At 39.3% G+C, this 21,771-nt stretch overlaps 1 protein-coding gene across 2 annotated transcripts in view; it reads right to left on the bottom strand.

The window, feature by feature from the left end:
- PCYT1A (phosphate cytidylyltransferase 1A, choline) overlaps nucleotides 1-21,272 on the bottom strand; it is a 52,538-nt gene extending 31,266 nt beyond the window's left edge. Inside the window, exons 1-2 of one of the 2 annotated variants that reach the window (XM_080815561.1) lie at nucleotides 21,152-21,272; nucleotides 2,627-2,753 (exon numbers count right to left, since the gene is read on the bottom strand). In XM_080815561.1, the coding sequence (XP_080671687.1) occupies nucleotides 2,627-2,743 (117 nt within the window). In that variant the 5' untranslated portion in view covers nucleotides 2,744-2,753; nucleotides 21,152-21,272. Of the gene's footprint in view, nucleotides 1-2,626; nucleotides 2,754-21,061; nucleotides 21,082-21,151 lie in introns of those variants that run through there. The other variant, XM_080815562.1, reaches the window with a different exon arrangement.
- Between the last annotated feature and the right edge of the window lie 499 nt (nucleotides 21,273-21,771).

Raw genomic sequence — 21,771 nt, 5'->3', positions numbered from 1 at the left:
CACATCTCTCAAAAGGAAGGTCTTATTTATCTTTATACTCCTATCACCTACTGACCATGCTGGCACATTGTGTGTGATAAAATCTTGTTTGCTCAACTCAAATGTCAACTAATGAGTGGATAAGTAAAATGTGGTATGTGGTGAAATATTATTTGTTAACAAAAAGAAATCAAGTACAAATACATGCTACAACATTAATGAATCTTAAAAACATGCTCAACATTAATGAATCTTGAAAAAATGCTCAGTGAAAAGAAACTGGCCACAAGACTATGTATTGTACGTATACGATTTATATGTAATGTTCAGAATAGGAAAATTCTATAGAGACCTGAAGAGTGATTTCCAGAGGCTGGAAGTAAGGAGGTAATGGGAAGTGACTGCGAATGGGGATGGGACTCTTTTGGGGGGTGACGAAAATATTCTAAAATTGGTTGTGGTGATGGTTGCACTATTCTAAATATACCCCAAACCACTGAACTGTACAGTTTAAATGGGTGGATTATATGGTCTCACTAGAACTGTTATTAAAAAAAAAGGAAAAAAAATCTTGTTTTGCTTTTGCTACAGAGCTAAAAAGGGGTCAGAGATAGAATGTACAAGTGTACAATAGAGATGACAGACAAGTTTTGTTAGCAGACACTCCTCACTGGGGTTGGTACAGCCTGTTGGGCAAGTGAATCTTTGATCATTAGCGCATGCTAAATAGCCAGTGTGTACCAGAGAGGAATGTGGAATAAGTAGGAAGTCACTCAGCTGATTTGTGACATGAATATATAAAGCAAAGTAATTTAAAGCATTGAAATTCCTCAATTCTAAGGCCCAAGAAATTTAAGTGTTTTAAGAGCCCATTCCACTAAGACTGGCTTCCTTTGCTCTATCCCTGGCTATTGTGACTGGCAACAAGTATCACCCACTTGGTTACAACTTGCCCTACTCCAACACTAATTGCTGAACTGGTGCTTACCATCATCTCCTTAACCTCAATTCTTTGAGAAGCATTCAGAAATTAACAATGGCCCGTTTTGTTTACTGCTGAGTCATTTTCTGAGTATACTTGCTACAGTGTAGAGAATAATGGTCCTCCAAAGATGTCTACATGTTATTCTCTAGAACCTGTGATTATAGTACCTTACATGGCAAAAGGGCTTTGCAGATATGATTAAATTAAATCATTTTGAGGGCGCCTGGGTGGCTTAGTGGGTTAAGTCTCTGCCTTGGGCTCAGGTCATGATCTCAGGGTCCTGGGATCGAGCCCCGCATTGGGCTCTCTGCTCAGCAGGGAGCCTGCTTCCTCCTCTCCCTCTGTCTGCTGCTCTGCCTATTTGTGATCTCTCTCTGTCAAATAAATAAAATCTTTAAAAAAAAAATGTTTTGAAACAGGGTGACTATTCTGGATTATTCAGGTATGTTCAATGTAATCATAAGGGTCTCTGTAAGTGAATGAGAGAGGAAGAAAAGTCAGAATCAGCAGAGATGTGATGATAGAAGCAGTAATCAGAGTAATGTGATTGCTGGCTGGCACCACGAGCAAAGTAATGGTGGCAGCCTCTCAAAGCTGGAAAAGACAATAAAACAGATTCTCTCTTAGAACCTCCAGCCCTATCAATACTTTGATTTTAGCCCTCTGAAACCCATTTCAGACTTCTGACCTCCAGAACTATAAGATAGTATATCTGTATAGTTTTAGGCCACTAAATTTGTGGCAATGTGTTAAGCAGCAATAGAAAACTAATACACTTGCCCCTACCATCAACATCATCATCAATATCAGGCCCGAAGCATATATCTCCTATTGGGGGAATCAAGTTGCTTTTACTGCTCAAGATAAGAGTACTGCTTTGGAACAAATGTTAATTGTGTCAGAGTAAAAGTATTTTTCCCTTTGTACTACATGAAGCTCCAGAACTAAAAGTGGAAACTGCAGTTTGATCAATGGCTAATGGTCAATATAGGTAAAGAAAACACAGAAACATACAATCCTTTCACTGGAATTTTAAAACATGGATTTCATAATATTATATATCAATAATAACCTCAATTGTGTATGTGGTCTTTGACATGTTTTTTAGGGGAAGCTTAAAGAAGTGTAACAAACCAAGATAGGATGAGCAGTTTGGAACATCAGAGGCTTGGCAGTAGTTAGCAAATACGAGATAATGTCCCAGGGATAAAGGAACACAGGTAGGCAGTAACAGAAAAAGGCTCTCATCTAAGATATAACCAGTAATAGAGTGAAGGAATGAAGTGGAGGAAAAAAAAAGACACAGAAAACTAAACACTATGAGGTGACACTAAGATCAGATGGCTGCTCCAATTTCTCTATTCCATTAGTTTTAATTTGATCTTTAGTCTAATATATATACAACTTCCAAATTTTTCTAACATTCTTTTTTTTCTAACATTCTTTTTCCAGTTCCAATGTAAAGTTCTTGCAACTGAGCAATGAGCTACAATTTGATAAGAGAGCATAACATTTCTAGCAACTGTGAAAATATTATTCACACCTACTATTCATTCTTTCCATTATTTAAGAAGACTTGTCATACTGATATCATCAATTTTTTATCAGTTTCTACCCTCCCCTTGCCAGGTTAAGTGTTCAACAAAGAAATCTCTTCCTTACAACTGCACAGCGTGGCATTTTTGAAGAAATTCCATCTTCTTCTGCTGCCCCGTTGGGTCCAGGTACCTCTTTTCTCCTCTTTCTTGTGTTCGTTTTGGCTGAACTCTGTGCATCCATCTTCTTTTAACTGGTCATAGAAAGTGAAAAAGAATTTTTTTCTCATTGAAGTGGAGAAAAAGTCTGTCACCAGTATTTCAGAGATGTTAACAGAGATACACTCAGCAAAAGATCAATTCCATAGCACACATTTCACAACATGAGCCAAATGCATCTGGCAAAAACAACGAAGCTTCAATAAACATGTGCTTTAGTAGAAATACTGAAATGCCTCTCTGGAACAACGGCCACAATTAATCACCTGACCTTGGAAATTATTACCCTGACCAATGTAGCCTGTATACTAACTGCTAATTCCATATCCTGACTGAATGTAAAAATTCTAATAACTTGGAGAAAGTTAGTTATACAGACTTTTACCACCACCCCTTATAACATCCCTAGGACATCTGGGGACATAACAAGTACAAGGAAGTGTGAAAGGTACGTTCTCGTGCAGATGGGGGAAAAAAGGAGCTTTTTAAAAAAGAGACAACAATCACCAATTCCTGGCTTAACAAAGCTGGATTTTTCTAAAACTATAAATGCTCTGTAGGTTTCACACACCTTCCACATGGTTAGAGCTACGAAAATTGTGTAGTGTACTTTATCTTTTAAGTGTCCTTCCTCTTACTTTTCTTTTTTTTTTCCTCTTACTTTTCTAATACCCATTTTCCCTTCCTTTTTCAGAGTCAGCACTGTAAGCTTGTTCAGAGCCCATAACTATTAAAACCCCACCCAAGCTTCTCCTTGCCCCCAGTGAAAACTTAGTTATTACTGTCTCACTTAGCAGAGAACTTCTAGCAACTAGCTACCACAGAAAAGTTCTAAATATATGAGGTGTCATGTTTAGATGTTGGCTTATGCTACCTCTCCTACACCCAGCAAGGATATCTGCATTTTTCTTAGGTATCATAATTTGCAAAAATAATGATGTAATTTTAGGCATCAGCCAGAAATTGGGGACAGAAGAACTTTAATGTTCAATTGCCATCTCTGCCAAGACATGATACCATGAAAGGTAGAAGAAAGATCCTTAGAGCAGAGATGAAAAACAAAACAAATGCCAGACAGAAAGAGGACATTCTACTCCACCTCACTGCCTCTAATAACCTCTCTTGAATAAGATGTTCATCTAAACAACCGCAATTGTGCTTTACTTTCTTTCCCCCAGCTAAAGTGGCAATGAGACAAGATCTACAGGAAACCTGACCTAATTCTTAGAGACGAAAGATGACACCCAGGAGTCCTGGCTAAGTATTAGGCTGACATGAAAAATGTCACAGTCTAAAGTGAAAGATGAACACCACCCAGAAACTTCCTTTCATCACAAACCCAAATTAAAACGGAATAAGGGTACTATACATTTAACAAGTTTTCTAGTGATAATGAGAGCTTTTCTTCATTATTATTAATTTTTCTTTCAAAATATTCAAAGGTTATATTACTATTCCCACCTCACTCGAGACTACTAAAAATAACTAATCAGAAGTGCTGAGATGGTTCAGCCAGTTAAACATCTGCCTTTGGCTCAGGTCATGATCCTGGGGTCCTGGGATCAAGCCCCACGTCATCAGAATCTCTGCTTGGTGGGAAGCCCACTCCCTCTGCCCCTCTGCTTGTGCTTGCTCTCTCTCTCTCTCTCAAATAAATCAATAAATAAAATCTTAAAAAAAAAAAAACTAAAAAAACCCCACCTAATCAGTCCAATTAGTGACCATTTCTAATTTGCATATAATAGGACTTTGTTTAAGTACCTGTTAACTTCTCAGGGTAAGCAAAAAAAATCCATTATAAGAAATGAAATCAGCAATCTTGTGTCAGGCAGTTGAAAGTCAGGTAGTCACTAGTACTGGGAACTTACTGTGTATAGGGTACTATAACATATTTTTTTAAGTAAAAACTACTTTCTCAAGAAGACTTCAATTCAACTGAAGAAACCACATGTTAATGATACAAAAATGCTCCTTAGGATTCTCAAACCACTGGGGGAAAATTTGTTTAAAAACAGGATTATTTGGGGCGCCTGGGTGGCTCAGCAGGTTAAAGCCTCTGCCTTTGGCTCAGGTCATGATCCCAGGGTCCTGGGATCGAGCCCCACATTGGGCTCTCCGCTCAGCAGAAGCCTGCTTCTCTTCCTCTCTCTCTCTGCCTGCCTCTCTGCCTACTTGTGATCTCTGTCGGTCAAATAAATAAATAAAATCGTTTAAAAAAAACCAAAAAACAGGATATTTACAGAGTCTCAAAGTATCTCCTGAAGGGTCTGTGGACAAAAGGATGAGACCTATACAAAGCGAAGGTCAAGTAAAGCTTTATTTTGCGCCAAGCATCGAGAACCAAACCGACCGGCCGGGGCCACCTCTTACAGAGAAGGCGACCCCTCCCTGCCTTACAGACTAACTTTTATAGAGCAAAGGCCATGTGGTTGAGCCTGGCCACACAGAGGTGGCCAATGAGATTGTAACACACAGAGAAAGCTGCACAGTCATGCTAGGTCACACACGGGTGGCCAATTGAATTACAATTTACCCTATAGTAGCTATTTGAACTAGCCTATCACCTTGGTCAGGATTGGCGCCCAAAAGGCGCCCAAAAGGCAGGGCCCACATTCTTTGGTAGTCAGGGAGATAGTATGTGCGCTTTGCTGATTGGATGTCTCCACCTGGCCTGACTTGTCCTTGCATTCTGGGCTCTGTTATCTCTCCCTGACCTGACATATCCTGGTATATGGGCTCTTTTATCAGGGGCTGGTCGGCCATATTTTACCGATTTCCCAGACCCGTTTCTATGTGAGTCCCTCTGGGGGGCAGGGTCAATCTAAGTTCACTGCATATACAACAAAATGGCTGTTCTACCAAGGTGGGGCTGCTCCCGCTAAGTAGGCCCTTACGGATCTCCAAGTATATTGAAGCAACCCTTATAGATTACTTATTAATTACAAAGGTAAGAGTTACTTTTAGAGTGAAAAAATCTCTTTGCTAAGTGATCAGAGTTAATTAACATCACCAATAATGCCTCCTGGTGTGAGGCACTGAGGACATATTACCTGCCAAAAAGCATACCCTGTATGAGTTTATGAGGAACAAGCAAACAAACCTCAATTAAAGGACATTCTACAAAACAACAGGCCAGTTATTCTTCAAAAAGTGTCAATCATGAAAAACAATGAAAGGCTGAGGGATTGTTCCAAAGAAAAGACAACTAAATTTCATTTCTAGATTGGGGGAGAAATTGTTATAAAGGATAGTTATTAAGACGATCAGTAAAATTTGAATACCGACTGTGTATCAAATCATAATACACATCAATGTTAAAATACAGTTGATAATTACATTGTGTTATGTAAAAGACTGTCCTTGTTTTTAGGAGAAAAAGCTGAAGTACCTGGGGATAAAGGTTTCTGCAATTAACCCTTAGCAGAAGCAGAAGAAGAAGTAGCAGAAGCAGGATAAGCAGAGGTGGTAGTAGTAGAAGCAGAAGGAGAAGCAGCAGAAGAAGAAGAAAAAAAAGAAGAAGAAGCAGAAGCAGGAAAAGGAGAAGTGGAAGCCGAAGCAGCAGCAGAAGAAGAAGCAGAAGCAGAAGAAAAAGGAGGAGGAGAAGCAGAAGCAATAGAAGAAGAAGCAAAAGAAGAAGAAGGAGGAGGAGGTGGAGGAGGAGAAGCAGCAAAAGAAACAGCAGAAGAAGAAGGAGAAAAAGGAGAAGCAGAAGCAGAAGAGAAAGAAGGAGGAGGAAAAGCAGAAGTAGAAGCAGAACAAAAGAAGAAGAAGACGCACAAGAAGCAGAAGCAGCAGAAACGGGAGAAAACAGAAGCAGAAGAAAAAGGAGGAGAAGCAGCAGCAGAAGAAGAAAGGAGGAGGAGGGGATGAGAAGGAAGGGGAGAAGAAAGAAGAAAATTGTGTATATTATCTTACATAAAAAAAAACAACAACACAGTAAAGTAGGGGCGCCTGGGTGGCTCTCAGATAAGCATCCAACTTTTGATTCCAGCTCAGGCCATGATTTCACAGGCCTTGGGATTAAGCCCCCATCTCGGGCTCCACGCTCAACAGGGGATTTGCTTTAAGATTCTCTCCCTCTGTCCCTACCCTGACTGGTGTGCTCTCAAATAAATAAACTTTTTTTTTTAATTTAAAAAATAAAAAATTAAAAAAATTAAAGCAAATAGGCCAAAATGTTACCAATCTATGAAACTAGATGGGGCATAAAGGAGTTAATTTTAATATTCTTATAACTTTTCTATAGGCTTTACATTTTTTCAAATAAAAAGTTCAATTTTTAAAACATTTTTTTTAAAGATTTTATTTATTTATTTGACAGACAGAGATCACAAGTAGGCAGAGAAGCAGGCAGAGAGAGAGGAAGGGAAGCAGGCTCCCCGCTGAGCAGAGAGCCCGATGTGGGGCTTGATCCCAGGACCCTGGGATCATGACCTGAGCCGAAGGCAGAGGCCCCAACCCACTGAGCCACCCAGGCGCCCCTTTAAAACATTTTTTAACAGGGGCACTTAGGTGGCTTAGTCACTTAAGCGTCTGCCTTCGGCTCAGGTCATGATCCCAGGGTCCTGGGATCGAGTCCATATCGGGCTCCTAGCTCAGTAGGGAGCCTGCTTCTCCCTCTGCCTGCTGCTCCCCCCTGCTTGTGCATGCACTTCTCTGACAGATAATATCTTTAAAAAAATTTTTTTTAATGTTCTGTAACAATTTTCCACTCATTTAAGTCTCATATAAGACTGTCTTTCAGGTTCTCTAGAAATTGATTCCTTTTCTTTCCTAACTCTTTGAATTAGTATGAATGATACAAATATTCCAAGAAGTATATGTTTTAGTAATTTAAACACCTTGCAAGGAAGTAAGATCATAACAGCAACAGTCATAATAATGGCTCTCTTTTTTTGAATACTTACTATGTGCCAGGCACTATACTAGGTACTTTATATGCATTACTCTCATTTAACCTATATGACATGAGATGCAGGTACTAATAGCCCCAACTTACAAATGAGAAAACTAAGGAACAGGGAAGCTAAGTAACCTATCCAAGAGATCACAAAGCTAGCTGTGGAAGAGCCAGGATTTAAATCCAGACTTGTCTAATTCCAAAGTCGTTACCACTATATTCTTCTGTCTCCCGGAAATCCAAGATTTTTAAAAAGAAGCTGTTTCATCATCAATACTGCTACTTCTGTCAAGAACATTCTCTCTATAGCATGGGTCCCTTAAGTTCTTGCAGACTTAAGTCCTAACTGCACAGTAGAAGAAAAGGTCACAGTACTTAAAGGTAAACAAGGTCTCAGGACCAATTGAATAGAACTGATGTGGCTATTGGTCTCATTCAGAGTCAGCCCAATTTGTCAGCTGTACAGATGTGTAGATTTTTCCTATTGGATAGTTTTGCCAGGATTTTCTTGCAAACTTTCAACTTAAGCAATAAAGATTTCTTTAATCTCAAGACACCTGGGTGATTCAGTTGGTTGGGTGTCTGCCTTCAGCTCAGGTTGTGATCCTGGGGTCCTGGGATCAAGCCCTGTGTTGGGCTCTCTGCTTGGTGGTGAGCCACTTTCTTCCTCTCCCTCTGCCTGACACTGCCTATTTGTGTTCTCTCAGTCAAATAAATAAATAAATAAAATCTTAAAAAAAAAAAAAAAAGATTTCTTTCATCTCTGTTCCTCCCTCTTCTGACATTACAAATAGGTGTCATTGTAAAAGCACCTGTACTTTTCATTCATGATACAAAACAGTTTTAAGGGTACCATAATAAATAAATAAATAAATATTATATTGGATTTCAACAATTATTTTCTATAACTTCAAGTTAAAATTCCTTAATGTTTAATAGAAAAATACTTAACACATCCAAAGACATGTTTATATGAATTTCTTCAGAAGTCTTTGCTCTTTGTCAGGGGTGGGAGAGTGGAAAGGTATGTGTGCTATAATATTTTTATAGCTTTACTGAAGTATAATTGAGACAATAAACTGTATTTAAAGTGTATGATTTAATGAGTTTTAACATATCTACACATCTGTGAATCATTGAAATTAAGATAATCAACATTACTACCACTCTCAGGTTTCTTCATACCACATTAGAATCCATCCCTCCCTCCCCGACTTCAACTTTGCTTTATTTTTTTGTTTGTCTATTTGTTTTTTATACTGTGGCAAAATATATGTAACATAAGATTTGCTTTGCTTTCTAACTGCTTACTTCTTAAAGTACTGAACCATCTTGTCATACGATTCAACTTAACTAGACAAAAACATGGTGGATATTATCATACTAGAAAGAAGCAAAGGCTCGCCTTCTAAGAGTTAAAATACTGCCAGTGTGGTTTAAATATATTTGAAAGCCAAATTGGTATCCGGGGTAATTGGACCTTGTGATACCCATTCTATTCCACTAGATTAAAAAGTCATACAAAAATATAAAATATCACAATAAGGACTCAAGACAAGAGAAAGGATTTGTATGATTAGCTTATTAAAGCTAAAGTAAAATTCACAAACCTAGAAGGGATCAAGTGGTTACTGTGGTTACAGTGGTTACTGTTGTTATGAACATGTTATAAAGCCCTTTGGCAAATAACAGTAATACTAGTATATTTTACCTGTATTTCAATTGAGTACATATAACAAAATCCCTCCATCTGCCTTATATAAGCACCTTTAATCAAATGTCTAAGGCAGTGTTTCTCAGTATTTTTTATCCATGCTCCCATTTCAAGAAATACAGAAATTTTAACCTCACTCCATCAGCATAGTGTAATGATGTTACGAGTTCAGGCCCTAAAATCAGATTACCTAAGTATGAATCCCTTCTCTACTACTTACCAGCCATAAGAACTTGGACAAATTCCTTAATTGCCAGAGTTGCATCACCCAACAAATGAGATTCAAATGGAGTGATCCATGTAAGCCTTAGTTCAGTGCCAGGCACAAAGTAAGTACTTGTAAGCATTAGCTGCTATATTATTTAGAAGCAGTAGTTGTCATCATCTGCCTTAAAGTTTGCCTTCGTGTGTATCCCCTATATCCAAAAAGATTTTGTCAAGTTTTCCCCCAGGATTACTATTATGAAAAGTATACTTTTTTAAAAAAAAGTTTTTTTTTAAAGATTTTTCTTTATTTATTCGACAGACAAAGATCACAAGTAGGCAGAGAGTCAGGCAGAGAGAGAGGGGGAAGCAGGCTCCCTGCTGAGGAGAGAGCCCGATGTGGGGCTCCATCCCAGGACCCTGAGATCATGACCTGAGCCGAAGGCAGAGGCTTAACCCACTGAGCTACCCAGGCACCCCCCAAAAAGATTTTATTTATATATTTAAGAAAGAGAGAGAGGGGGCTAGGGGAAGGGCAGAGGGAGAAGATGACTCACCACTGAGCAGGGAGCCTTCTACATTTCATGGTGTCGTGTCCTGACAGAGATGGCAATTGATCATTAAAACTAAGGCACAGATGATAAGGCCACACAGCTAGTAAGTAGTGAAGCTGGAAATCAAATTCAGTAAACCTGGCTGCAGACTACAAACTCCTAATCACTACAGTATATAATACGAAACAATACCATACTATTACAAGAAGATACCTGGTAATTATGTCTAAATATCTGAATGCCTGGGCAAACATCCAGACAACAAAAAATGGATCACTGGATGGAAGAGGAAGAGTTATAAATGTTAACTGAACATAATAAAACCCTTTTTAGGAATAAGAGTTATCTGAAACAGGACTGGGTTACCTCAAGAGGCATTTCATTTTGGCACACCAGAACATTCAAGCAGAGGTTGTTTAGAAACATACTTATTCATTTTGTTGGTCACTATCCTGTTAAAGTCCATCTTGGTTGATCTTTTTGTTTATTCCAATCTGTTAAAATAATTTCAAATCTTGAATGCCATCTATAATATTAGCTATTTACCATAATTTTATGAAATCTATAATCCATCTCCATCCAAGTCACTGCTGAAAATACTGACCAGGGTATGTCACCATACACCAATGTGACCTACCACTAGATTCCTCCGCCCTGCTCGCGCTCTCTCTCGCACGCTCCTTCTATCTCAAATAAAATCTTACGGGGGAAAAAAAACCAACCCAGGATAGAGAATATATTTAAATATCTTAATGATTAGTATTCACTCAGATGTAAATCTGTTTTATTGCATTATCACAAAATCCACATTTCTCTATCACAATACCAAAGATTATGATAATAGTGATGATAATAATTATAGCTAACATTTATTTAGCATACTTCCTACATGCCAGGAAGTTTTAACCTTTGCATATGTTAAATAACTTAGTCCTCACAACAATCCTATAAGTTAAGTAATACTATTATCCCTATTTTGAAGATGAGGAAATTGAGGCACAGCTAAGTTAAATGACCAAGGTCATCTAGGACAGGATTTGAACCTAGGCATTTTGACTCTAGGGTCTGTGTACTTAACAGCACCACTATGCTGCCTAGTATATAAAATGGTCGTACATGAATTTAATCAAAACCATGTATTACACTATCAGGAATTTAATTTCATCTTTCATAAACAATGGGCTCCCTTCTCACTGGGCCTATCAATAGCAAAATACTCAAGAACTCTAGCAGACTTATTTTGGTTTGGGCCAGAGTAGAAGAGTAGAAAGGACACTAGACTAGGAATCATATCATATAAACTGGGATTTAATTCTAGCTCCTTCCAGGACCTTAACTCTAGGTAAGAGTTTATCTATGTGATTAGGGAAGGCTCTAATAAAATATAGTTAATTTCTAAGTCATCCTAAGGATCAAATGAGAAATTAGACTATAAATTCCCTTAGGTAGCAGATATTTGTTGTTTGTCTTCCCACTGTTCAATCCTCCTGCTCTGAAAAGAGCCCATTTTTATTTGTGAGCTTTCATTTGGTCTATGTAAGCTTCAACCTCAAATCTTAGCATCAGATCACACGTATGAAACTTTAATCAATCAGCATATCACCTTCCCCTGGCCACAGATTGGAGGAGGGAGGGAAAATGGACAGTAATAGGTGACCTAAGTCAGTTGAATCAAGAGTACTTTTCAGAACTCACCAGATGGAAATGCTTGGATGAAAATTATCACTTCTCCTTGGGGACCTGAACCTAGAGAGACATGGCTTTGGGAAGCATCCTGTGACAATCTAGTGGCGATCCTACCACCAGAAGAAGAGACTTTTTTGAAAGCACTGACACAGAGAAAGCAAGCTGATGATGGGGAGAATTTAGATCCTTGTTTAACTGTGCCAACCAATACATTCATTCCCCTTTTTGGTTAAATTAGTTAAACTGCATTTCTTATCACTTGTAACCACAAAAATCACAGTTGGTGCATTTAATATTTAGCAATGAGCTCTGGCACATAGTAGGCACACTCAATTACTATTTCAATAAATATACTAAGTACAGAAAACCACTTTTGAAATTTTGAAAAGCACTTATACATTACTGTTTTCTTTTGATGGAAAGGAGTCAAGTTCTTGTCAGTTTATAAGTGTATCAAAGATGGCACAACAAAGCTCCCATCTGGTTAAAAGTATTTTTCCTTATCTGGTTACACTCTTCCTTATCTGGTTACATACAGTTCTTCTATTTTCTAAAGATGACTTTTGCATACTACACTGTATTTTACATTACACTTTAAACTGAACATTACACATTAGACTGAAACTCAGGTCTTAAGATCCTATGGATTTGAAACAAATATACTGAATACGTTTGGTGTTTAATACAAAACACTTCTGTATCTTATCCACTTTCTGAGGAAATGGAGAACACCAAGATCACATTCTTCAACAATAATTCTAAAAGAATTTTGAAATCATAAAAAGATTAACTCTCATGCCTTTTTTCCTCTAAAACTACTATTATTTTTAAAACTTTGACTCTACAGATCTCCCAAGAGACCATATTTCACTGGCTCTCTCTCTTTTTTTTTTAGATTTTATTCATTTCACAGACAGAGATCACAAGTAGGCAGAGAGGCAGGGAAGCAGGCTCCCTGCTGAGCAGAGAGCCCGATGCGGGGCTCAATCCCAGGACCCCGGGATCATGACCTGAGCCAAAGGCAGAGGCTTTAACCCACTGAGACACTCAGGCGCCCCACTTGCTCTCTCTTAGACCAACCTCATGTTCCCTCACATCTACTAACTTATACACCATGAAAGCATATAGAATAATTTAACTCTGAGTGCCTTACTGGAAAAAATTACCAGTTCCCCAAAAGTTACAAAAGATGCCTGACATATCAGGTTTGCCACTGAGAAAAGGTATGTGGGAGGATGAGAGCATACTGAGAATAGTAAACACATGTTGGCTTTTAGTTCATTATACTGAAACTTAGCTATTCCTAAAACCGTATCACCTTTACAACATTCACAATTGCCCCGTTCCTCCAACAATGAGGAACAATACTTCCCAAACTCTCTATTTATGATACCCGTACCTCTGTAATCAACCAACACCATTAAGTAAAGGTACAGTGATTTCCCTGGGAAAGGGGGAAGCTTTAAACATCTACATTCAAGTGAGGAAAAAAAACCAAACACATACATGGCTGCCTTAACATAACAGGCTGTCCAGAAGGTGATAAGGTTGGAAAAAGATGGTACCTCTTCAGAACCAATATAGTGTAAGATCAGAATGGGGATGGGGAGTAGAGAATTACCTAATACTCTGTAGGTGGATCCTGGCTTCCAGCCATAGCATCCGTATTAATTAAGCTAGGGTAAGTCAGAATGAAAGTAGTTGGAGATAGGATACAGAGCCTCTGTCTTCAACTCATTAGGGTATGCCAAGGCTTCCTGTTTCCTTAACAGTTTATCCTACAAAAAAGTTTCTTTGTAAAATGAAATTATAACAAAAGAGAGCTAAAGGGAGCTGATAGCATGTGTAAGGCCTGATCTAACATTGGTACCTTTACAGTCCCTAGTAACCTATCTTTAGTCAAAATCCCCACTAATGTACAAATCTAAATACAGACATAATGGCCACTACCACCAGACCACCACTACGCCTATTATGCAAATTAGGGTCTTTAAATTGCTTTCAAAATACAGAATGTAGTATCTGTGCCTGTGATTTTTACTCAGATTCACAAAATCTGGCTCCATTTCTGCTGACTCACCTCCCAGAACACACTGCTTGCCTTGTTCTTCAATGTTTCAATAAATGCCTGCTTGGATGCATCAATTTTGCTACTAAGAAAGTACAGAGAAGTGAAAATGTGTGTGAGGTGGGAAGGGTGGCAGTGAGGAGATAACTGAGGATAAACGTAGTAAAGTGTTTTTTCCAATCTATGTGTCCTAACGGAGACAAAATCTGGGTACTGGTATGTATACGCTTGTGTTTTAAACATGACAATCTCCTGCAACTGTAGTTTTTTTTTTTTTTTTAATTTACTTATTTGACAGATAGAGATCACAAGTAAGGAGAGAGGCAGGCAGAGAGAGAGGAAGGGAAGCAGGCTCCCTGCTGAGCAGAGAGCCCCATGTGGGGCTTGATCCCAGGACCCTGGGATCATGACCTGAGCCGAAGGCAGAGGCTTTAACTCACTGAGACACCCAGGCGCCCCTGCAACTGTAGTTTTAAGGACTCCCACCCCCACCCCTTCTATTCTACTTCCTTATTACTAAGAGATCTAGTAAGCATCTCAGGGTGATGAGATGTTCCTAACCTATGCAACAAATTACATAATAACAAACTGCAAGCACATACATTCTTCAAGTTTCAAAAACTGAATTCAAATTTGACAAAGCACTACAGGGACTATCTGCAAAAAAAAAGGAGACATGAATTTTTCCTTTGCATTCTATTCCTGCTTCTCCCATCTCTGGGACATTGTCTTCCTCAGTAAAATCATATGCTCAGTAATTTCCTATTGGCATACCAATGTCCAGTTTCAAAGTTGAATGAGCAAGCATACTTTATACTTGGGATCTTTACCTGTTTCCACCACTGTGGAGCTTAATAAACTGGTGCTCTTAAGAGGTAAGCTCTGTGGGGCTAATATGTTATTAGTTGTTTATGTGTTTAAAAAAATTATATGTTATATGTTTAAAAAAATTATTATATGTTAAAAAAAAAAGAGGCAAGCTCTGTGAACTTCTAGGTCAAAGTGCATCTAATACTCTTGGCATTAATCATGTCATCTGCTGTACACTCAGGCCTTTCCAAAGAGAAGAATGCAGTCATGTCATCCCTGTGCAAAGACCTCTAAAGTTGGAGGGAAGATATATTTAACCCACAGTGGGGAGGAGGGACTGGGTTCAAGAACCAGCAGACCTCACAGGCCAAAAATGGCCCACTGACTGCTTTTGAAATTAAAGTTTTATTGGAACACGACTATGCTCATTCACTGATATACTGTCTATGGCTGCTTTTGTGCTATAACTGCACAGTTGCATAGTTGGCAATAGACACTGTATGACTTGTAAAGTTCAATATTTACTATCCAATATTTACTCTCTGGTCCTTTTGGAAAAAAAAGTTTGCCAAGTTTGCCAAGAAAGTTGGCATCTCTTATACTAAATGAAGAACCACTTTTATCATTAATTAGATAGCAAATCCTACCTAGATTATGCAAACAGTAAAGTAGAAGTCAGTGCTAGGAATATGATTTCAAGAAATTGTACTGTAACTTTCTGATATAGGACTACAGCAGTTTATGTCACTAATCTGTATATATGACCACACTACACAGAATAAGTCATAAGTATGCCTGATTTGGGAAATTCTAAATAAAAAGGTAAAGACCACAATATAACCACATTAACAGACTAGTTTTAAACCAGAGCTCAATGTTATGCCTCAATATTTGAGGCTACTAAATTGCCACATCTAAGATCTTAGTTTTGAACTTGATCTCTTCCCTCTAATTTCTTCAGAGAAACCTTTATTCAACAGACACTGAGTGGGCACTTACACTGTGCCAGACCCTGGGTTCACCACAGAACAAAATAAAGGTTGTATTTGGGCCTCACCACACAACAGAATATTTCAGGAAAGAGATTATCCTAAAAACCACAAGGAACATTTGTACTAATTTTTATGGTTGAATAATTTTGCGCTCCTACCATTCCACTACAAAATTCAGTGAGTAGGGACGCCTGGGTGGCTCAGTTGGTTAAGCAACTGCCTTCGGCTCAGGTCATGATCCCAGGGTCCTGGGATCGAGTCCCGCATCGGGCTCCTTGCTCAGCGGGGAGCCTGCTTCTCTCGCTGCCTCTGCCTGCCTCTCTGCCTGCTTGTGTATACTCTCTCTCTGACAAATAAATAAATAAATAAAATCTTCAAAATTCAGTGAGTAAACACTGTGTTTAGATTCTGCTTTTCCTAGAGTGGGTTATGGAATTTGTTTATCTAAGACAGGGTCTATGGCAGATTCAGGGAAGTCTGGAATTTGGACAAAAAAGAATTATATTTTCATTTTTACTAACCTCTGGCAAATTCACAATTTCCTTCAATTATGAACATAAGCTACAACAGTAATAGATTGTCAATAATAGAAATCTTAGATACTTTCAGATAACATCACACTAATTAAAAATATCTTGAAACACTATTTAAATATATGATCATTTTTAAATTATTATGGTTATAAGATTCACTAATAAACATTATTTATGATGTTAATAAAAAGCATATATAATATTATATTACACACTTTATTTTATATATATATATTTTTAAGTAAGCCTCACACTGAGCATGGAGCACAACTTGGGGCTTGAACTCACAATCCTGAGATCAAGAGTTAGATACTCAAAGGACTGAGCCACCCAGGAGTCCCTCATATCGCACATTTCAAAAGCATTTTGGTAACTTTATTTCAACATAGTTTCCTTTTTGTTTTATGTATTTAATTCTTTGCTTGGTATAATAATATTATTCCAAAAGGGAATCCACGAGGTTTCACCATACTGCCAAAGGGGCCCATGGCACAAAAAAAGATTAAGATTTCTACTCTAGGGCCAAAAAATAAACAAAGATAATCACACCTAGGATAATTCCCTTTAAATTAAAATAAGAAAATCTACTTAAAAAACAAAACAAAAAACCTATTTTCTGTTAAATGCCACACACCCATTTTGTTCTCTAGCATAGAGCAAAGACCATATGTCACTATTTTTTTTACCGGCCTTCACTTCAAAATTGGTTTGCAAATAGTTGTGAGTGTGATATAACAGCCTGGCAGACCAAGGGGATCCCCGGCTCATTGGCAGTCATTCTAGTACAAATAAAGAAAGCTTCAAACTAATGTAACTTTTAACAATAGAGTTATCAAAAGAAAGGGAAAAAAAAACAAAAACCAAAAAAATCCAGGTATATATCTACCTACTAATTTGGTTTGCAAATAGTAAAATACAAGCAATTAAATTATTTATGTTAATGAAGTAATGTATGTAAACAAACATAGTGCCAAATATTTTTTAGAGACTCACAAACAGTTCTCTTTTTTTTCTTCTTGAGTGGAGCTATGGCACATACTGCAAAATAGAGTACGTAAAAATGTGTATATTCCCTGAATTTCTTGACTGAATTATAGAAGAGGGAGTTCTCTAACAGAAAAGCCAAAAGATCTGACTTCAGATCAGTTATGCAAATACGTGAAAAGTAAAGCGTAAGAAAATTATAATTATTACTATTTTGTCATTACTCAACATTAATAAAGATAGCAAATTATTATGCTTGCTTTTTCTATAAGTATTTTTTAAATCAATTTTTATCAGCATTTATAACATGGAAAAGTTATTTAGCTCCCTCAGAGAATCATGTCTAACCTATAGGTTAGACAGCTCCATAGGGGAATCATGAATGGAGTCAGGTGGTTTACAAACTCCATGAGACTGTATACAAAATTTGGTGAGGATGCCTATGTTTCTGATGATTAAAGACTGTTTAAGCAGAAAACCAGTTACCTCTGCCATAGTTACAAAAGCTAAAACAAGAGAAAGCAAACAGTTCTTCCCTTAGTCACAGAGTGAGTTAGTGTTAACATCAGATAAGTAAACTGGGATTTCTAAATCTAAGGCTCTGACTAGATTATTCTCCCTAAGGGATCACATATCCAAAGAAAAGGACCCCAAGAAAAACAAAACCTCACCTATTTATGGGAAGAAAAATCATAGGCTAAGAAAGGAATAAAGTTCATTCTTTATCAATCAGGCCATTACACTGGTTTTTGAAGGGAATTTGCAAAGCAGGGTAGGTCAAAAGAATCCTTTCATTCAACAAACACAAAGGACCCCAGAGGCAGTGCTGCAGTCTCCAAGCCTAAATGTCTTCTAAGTCAGTTATCTTGAAGCATATACAACTGACCTTTGAACAACACAGAGGTTAGGGGCACTGTTCCCCAACACACACACTTGAAAATCTGCTTATAACTTTTGACCCTTCAAAACAAACCTACTGTTGACTGGAAGACTTACCAATAACACTGATAGTTGATTAACATATTTTGTATATTATATGTATTATTTACCATATTCTGACAAGGAATACAAGGAAGCTAAAGAAAAGAAAATGTTATTAAGAAAATCATAAGGGGGCTGAGGGCCTGGGTGGCTCAGTTGGTTAAGTGTTTGCCTTTGGCTCAGGTCATGGTCCCTTGGGTCCTAAGATCAAGCCCCACATTGGGATCCCTGCTCAGCAAGGAGTCTCCTTCTCCCTCTCCTCCTCCTCTTGCGTGTGATCTCTCACTCTCTCAAATAAATCAATAAACAAAATCTTTTTTTTTTTTTTTAAAGAAAATCAATTAAGCATCTGAATCTTGATTTTGGCTCAGGTCACGTTCTCAGGATTGTAAGATGAAGTCCCGCTTCAGCTCCAAGCTAAGTGTGGAGCCTGTTTTAAGATTCTTTCTCTCCCTCTGCCCCTCCCCCTTTCTCTCTTAAAAAAAAAAAAAAAAAAAGAAAATCATAGGAAAGAAAAAATACATTTATAGTATATATTGTATTTATCAGAAAAAAAATTCACATGTATGTGGACCCATGCAGCTCAAACATGTGTTGCTCAAGGGTCAACTGTATTCTGTTACAGAAATTCTTGAGTAGTTCCTTTCAGTTATGTATAAGTGTAAGCCAAGTAAACATCTAATGTTTTAGAAAAAGGTGTAACTAGCCATTTTTTGACTAAACAAAGCCTCTCCCCCATCATTCACAACTCAATACCATACCATTCAAGAAACTTTCTGAACTACCTTCCTCTATCAAAAAGTATATGTGTGTAGGAGGTGAGGGTCCCTATTACGTTATCAGATAATTGCAGCATCAGATAGGCTAAAATTACCTCAAACTTCTTCTATTTTTTTTTTAAAGATTTTATTTATTTATTTGACAGACATAGATCACAAGTAGGCAAAGAGGCAGGCAGAGGGGAGGGGGGAAGCAGGCTCCCCGCTGAGCAGAGAGCCCGATGCAGGGCTCGATCCCAGGACCCTGGGACCATGACCTGAGCCAAAGACAGAGGCTTTAACCCACTGAGCCACCCAGGCGCCCCTCAAACTTCTTCTATTAAATATTGTTTAAAAAATCACTGGGTATACAATCAGTAGCACCTTCTACAAAAGTCTGTAGAGAGGAGGTAGTGAAACTCATTTTAGTTCATTTCATCTGCATTGCTAACAGCATTGCTAACAGGAATGGGGATCAGTAGGGGATAAAACCACCAGCTAAAACATTATCTGAATTTACTCACGGCATGGTATTATTCCCAGTATGCCAGTGTTGGCCTCTAGTACATAAATCATGGAGCTGGATAGCTAAATACACCAAAGCCTCTCCCATATGGTATTCTAGTCACCACTGTTGACTTTCCTAGCATCATCCTTTCTTCCACATTATGGTCACCATCTGCTTACCACTGATTATTGCACCAATTCCACTCTCAACCAATATCTTTTTACCAGCAATTCATGGTGCTTACAGAATCACTAAATATCAAGATTGAAAAGAACCCTAAAGTCTGTATTGGCAGAATGTTTTCTGTCTCTATCTTCAGTTCCCTTCTTAAGCCTTGTTCCTACCCTCCTCAAAGCTTCCCCTTTCTTGATGTCTATTCCTAGCAGTTTTTCCTATCACAAACCCCTATATCCTCACTGCTTCTATAAATATCACTGTCCCTATTTCAATATGTTAAGTTCTGGTTCTACAACTGAGATCTTGAGTTTCAATCTTCAGTCATAACCAGTCACCTCAATTACATTTGGGAAGCCTTCTCCAATTAAGTCAATCTGATGGAGCCTATCCCCCCTTCACCCCTGCCCCAGCCATAGAGCCAGTCTTTGAACTTCTAAACAGTCCCCTAAACAAAGAATCATGGCATTTTAGACCTGAAAGAAAACTCAGAAATAACTGAGTTTAAACATTTTTACTACATTTCATACATTTTAGGATATATGAAATCAATTTTACATCATCATCTCATACATACATAATTGAAACAAGTTTCATGAAACAATACTATGTGAACACACTGAAAATTTCTATTGTATTCCATTAAAAGAAATTCAGATGCTATCCACTAAAGGGATTTCGTAACCCAATAATAACATGGAACCCCTAGTCTAGTAAACATTAGTCCAAACTTCCCATTCACTGATGAAAACCCTGGAGCTGATAGGGTGCCTGGATGTCTTAGTCCTTATGAGTCTGCCTTCGGTTCAGGTCATGATCCTGGGGTCCTGGAATTAAGCCCCAAGTCAGGCTCCCTGCTCAGCAGGAACCCTGATGCTCCCTCTCCCTCTCCCTTGGCTTGTGCTCCCTCTCTCAACGACACTATCAAGTAAATAAATAAAATCTTGAAAAAAGAAAGAAAGAAAAAAAAAAAACCTGGAGCTGGGCTTTGAGGTAAGTTTTCCAGCCACAAGACGTTTGTCCATAAAGTTAAACTCAGGTCTCATAAGTGCCACCCATACTACACACCTTCCCTGCCCAGTCATGACCGCTCAACCACACCCCGTGCCCAAACACAACCCTGCAGTACCATGTCCAGGCACCGAACCCACACTGTTGTCCAAGTCAGCCCCTCAAAGTTACTGCTCCTGAGTCAAAGATCCACCCCCGCTCCCCGTCCCCGGCCACTGCTTCAGGTTCCCTTAGATCGGATTCCCTGCACAGTCACTATCCCTCCACCCGGAGTCTCCTCCTGGGCACTGTCTCAGACTTTCTCGGTCATAGTCCTCTCCGAGGTCAGAGTCCCTTCGCATTCACCGCTCCTGGGTCGCACACTCCTCGCAAGCAGCTACCTCTCGGTCACAGTCCCCTCGCTGTCACTGCCCAGGGTCACAGCAGCCTCGTAACCCCTCCTCGCACTCCCCTCACTGTCACTGACCCAATCTTCAGTCAGTCTCCTGGCGGTCCTAGCCACACAGCGTGTCCTTTCAGAGACAGCCGCGAGGAGATGCACACACCGGATCCTCACCTGGAGCTCACGCTCGGCGGGCCGGAGTCCCGGCGGCTTTCTCCCGGGCGCCGCGTCACGGACAAGGGAAGTTGAAGAGGTTGCGGGGAGACGCCCGGGAAAGGCAGCTGACGGAACAGCGGCCCGGAAGTCCCGCCTACTGCCCGCCTTCTTGTCAATCCGACTACGACATTTCCCTGAAAACCATGACCCCTGACTCAGTAGTTCCGCCCTCCAAAGGGATGGCGTGGCTGAACAGAGAACGCCGGACGCAAGAGATGAGGTGGCTAAGGGCCATTCACCATGCTGCGGGAGTTTGGGGTGAAGACGCCTCCTCGTGGGGAGTTACGGCCGTGGACTGTCGCGCGTGCTCGCTGCCAGTCGGGGAGGACCTGTCCTCTCCGGCCTTTCCGCCCCGTCCCGGGCGTCTGGCGCAGGGCAGGTGGCCGTGACGCCTTCCGCCGGAGACCCCTCGGCCTGCGGCTGCTTCACCCCAGCGCCAACTTTGCCCTACTTGGTCACGAAGGGAGAATTCCTGTCCGTCCGCCCAGCCCTGTGGTGACCTGTAGCTGGTCCCAAACCCTCGTTTCCGTTATTTCTGACCCAGGTTGGCTCACCGAAAAATTATCAGCCGAGGTCTA

The sequence above is a fragment of the Martes martes genome, assembly GCF_963455335.1.
Source record: "Martes martes genome assembly, chromosome: 1".
In the NCBI taxonomy this organism is placed as follows: Eukaryota; Metazoa; Chordata; class Mammalia; order Carnivora; family Mustelidae; genus Martes; species Martes martes.
Note: the sequence above shows the minus strand (reverse complement) of the source record. Positions and strands in the feature narration are given on the sequence as shown.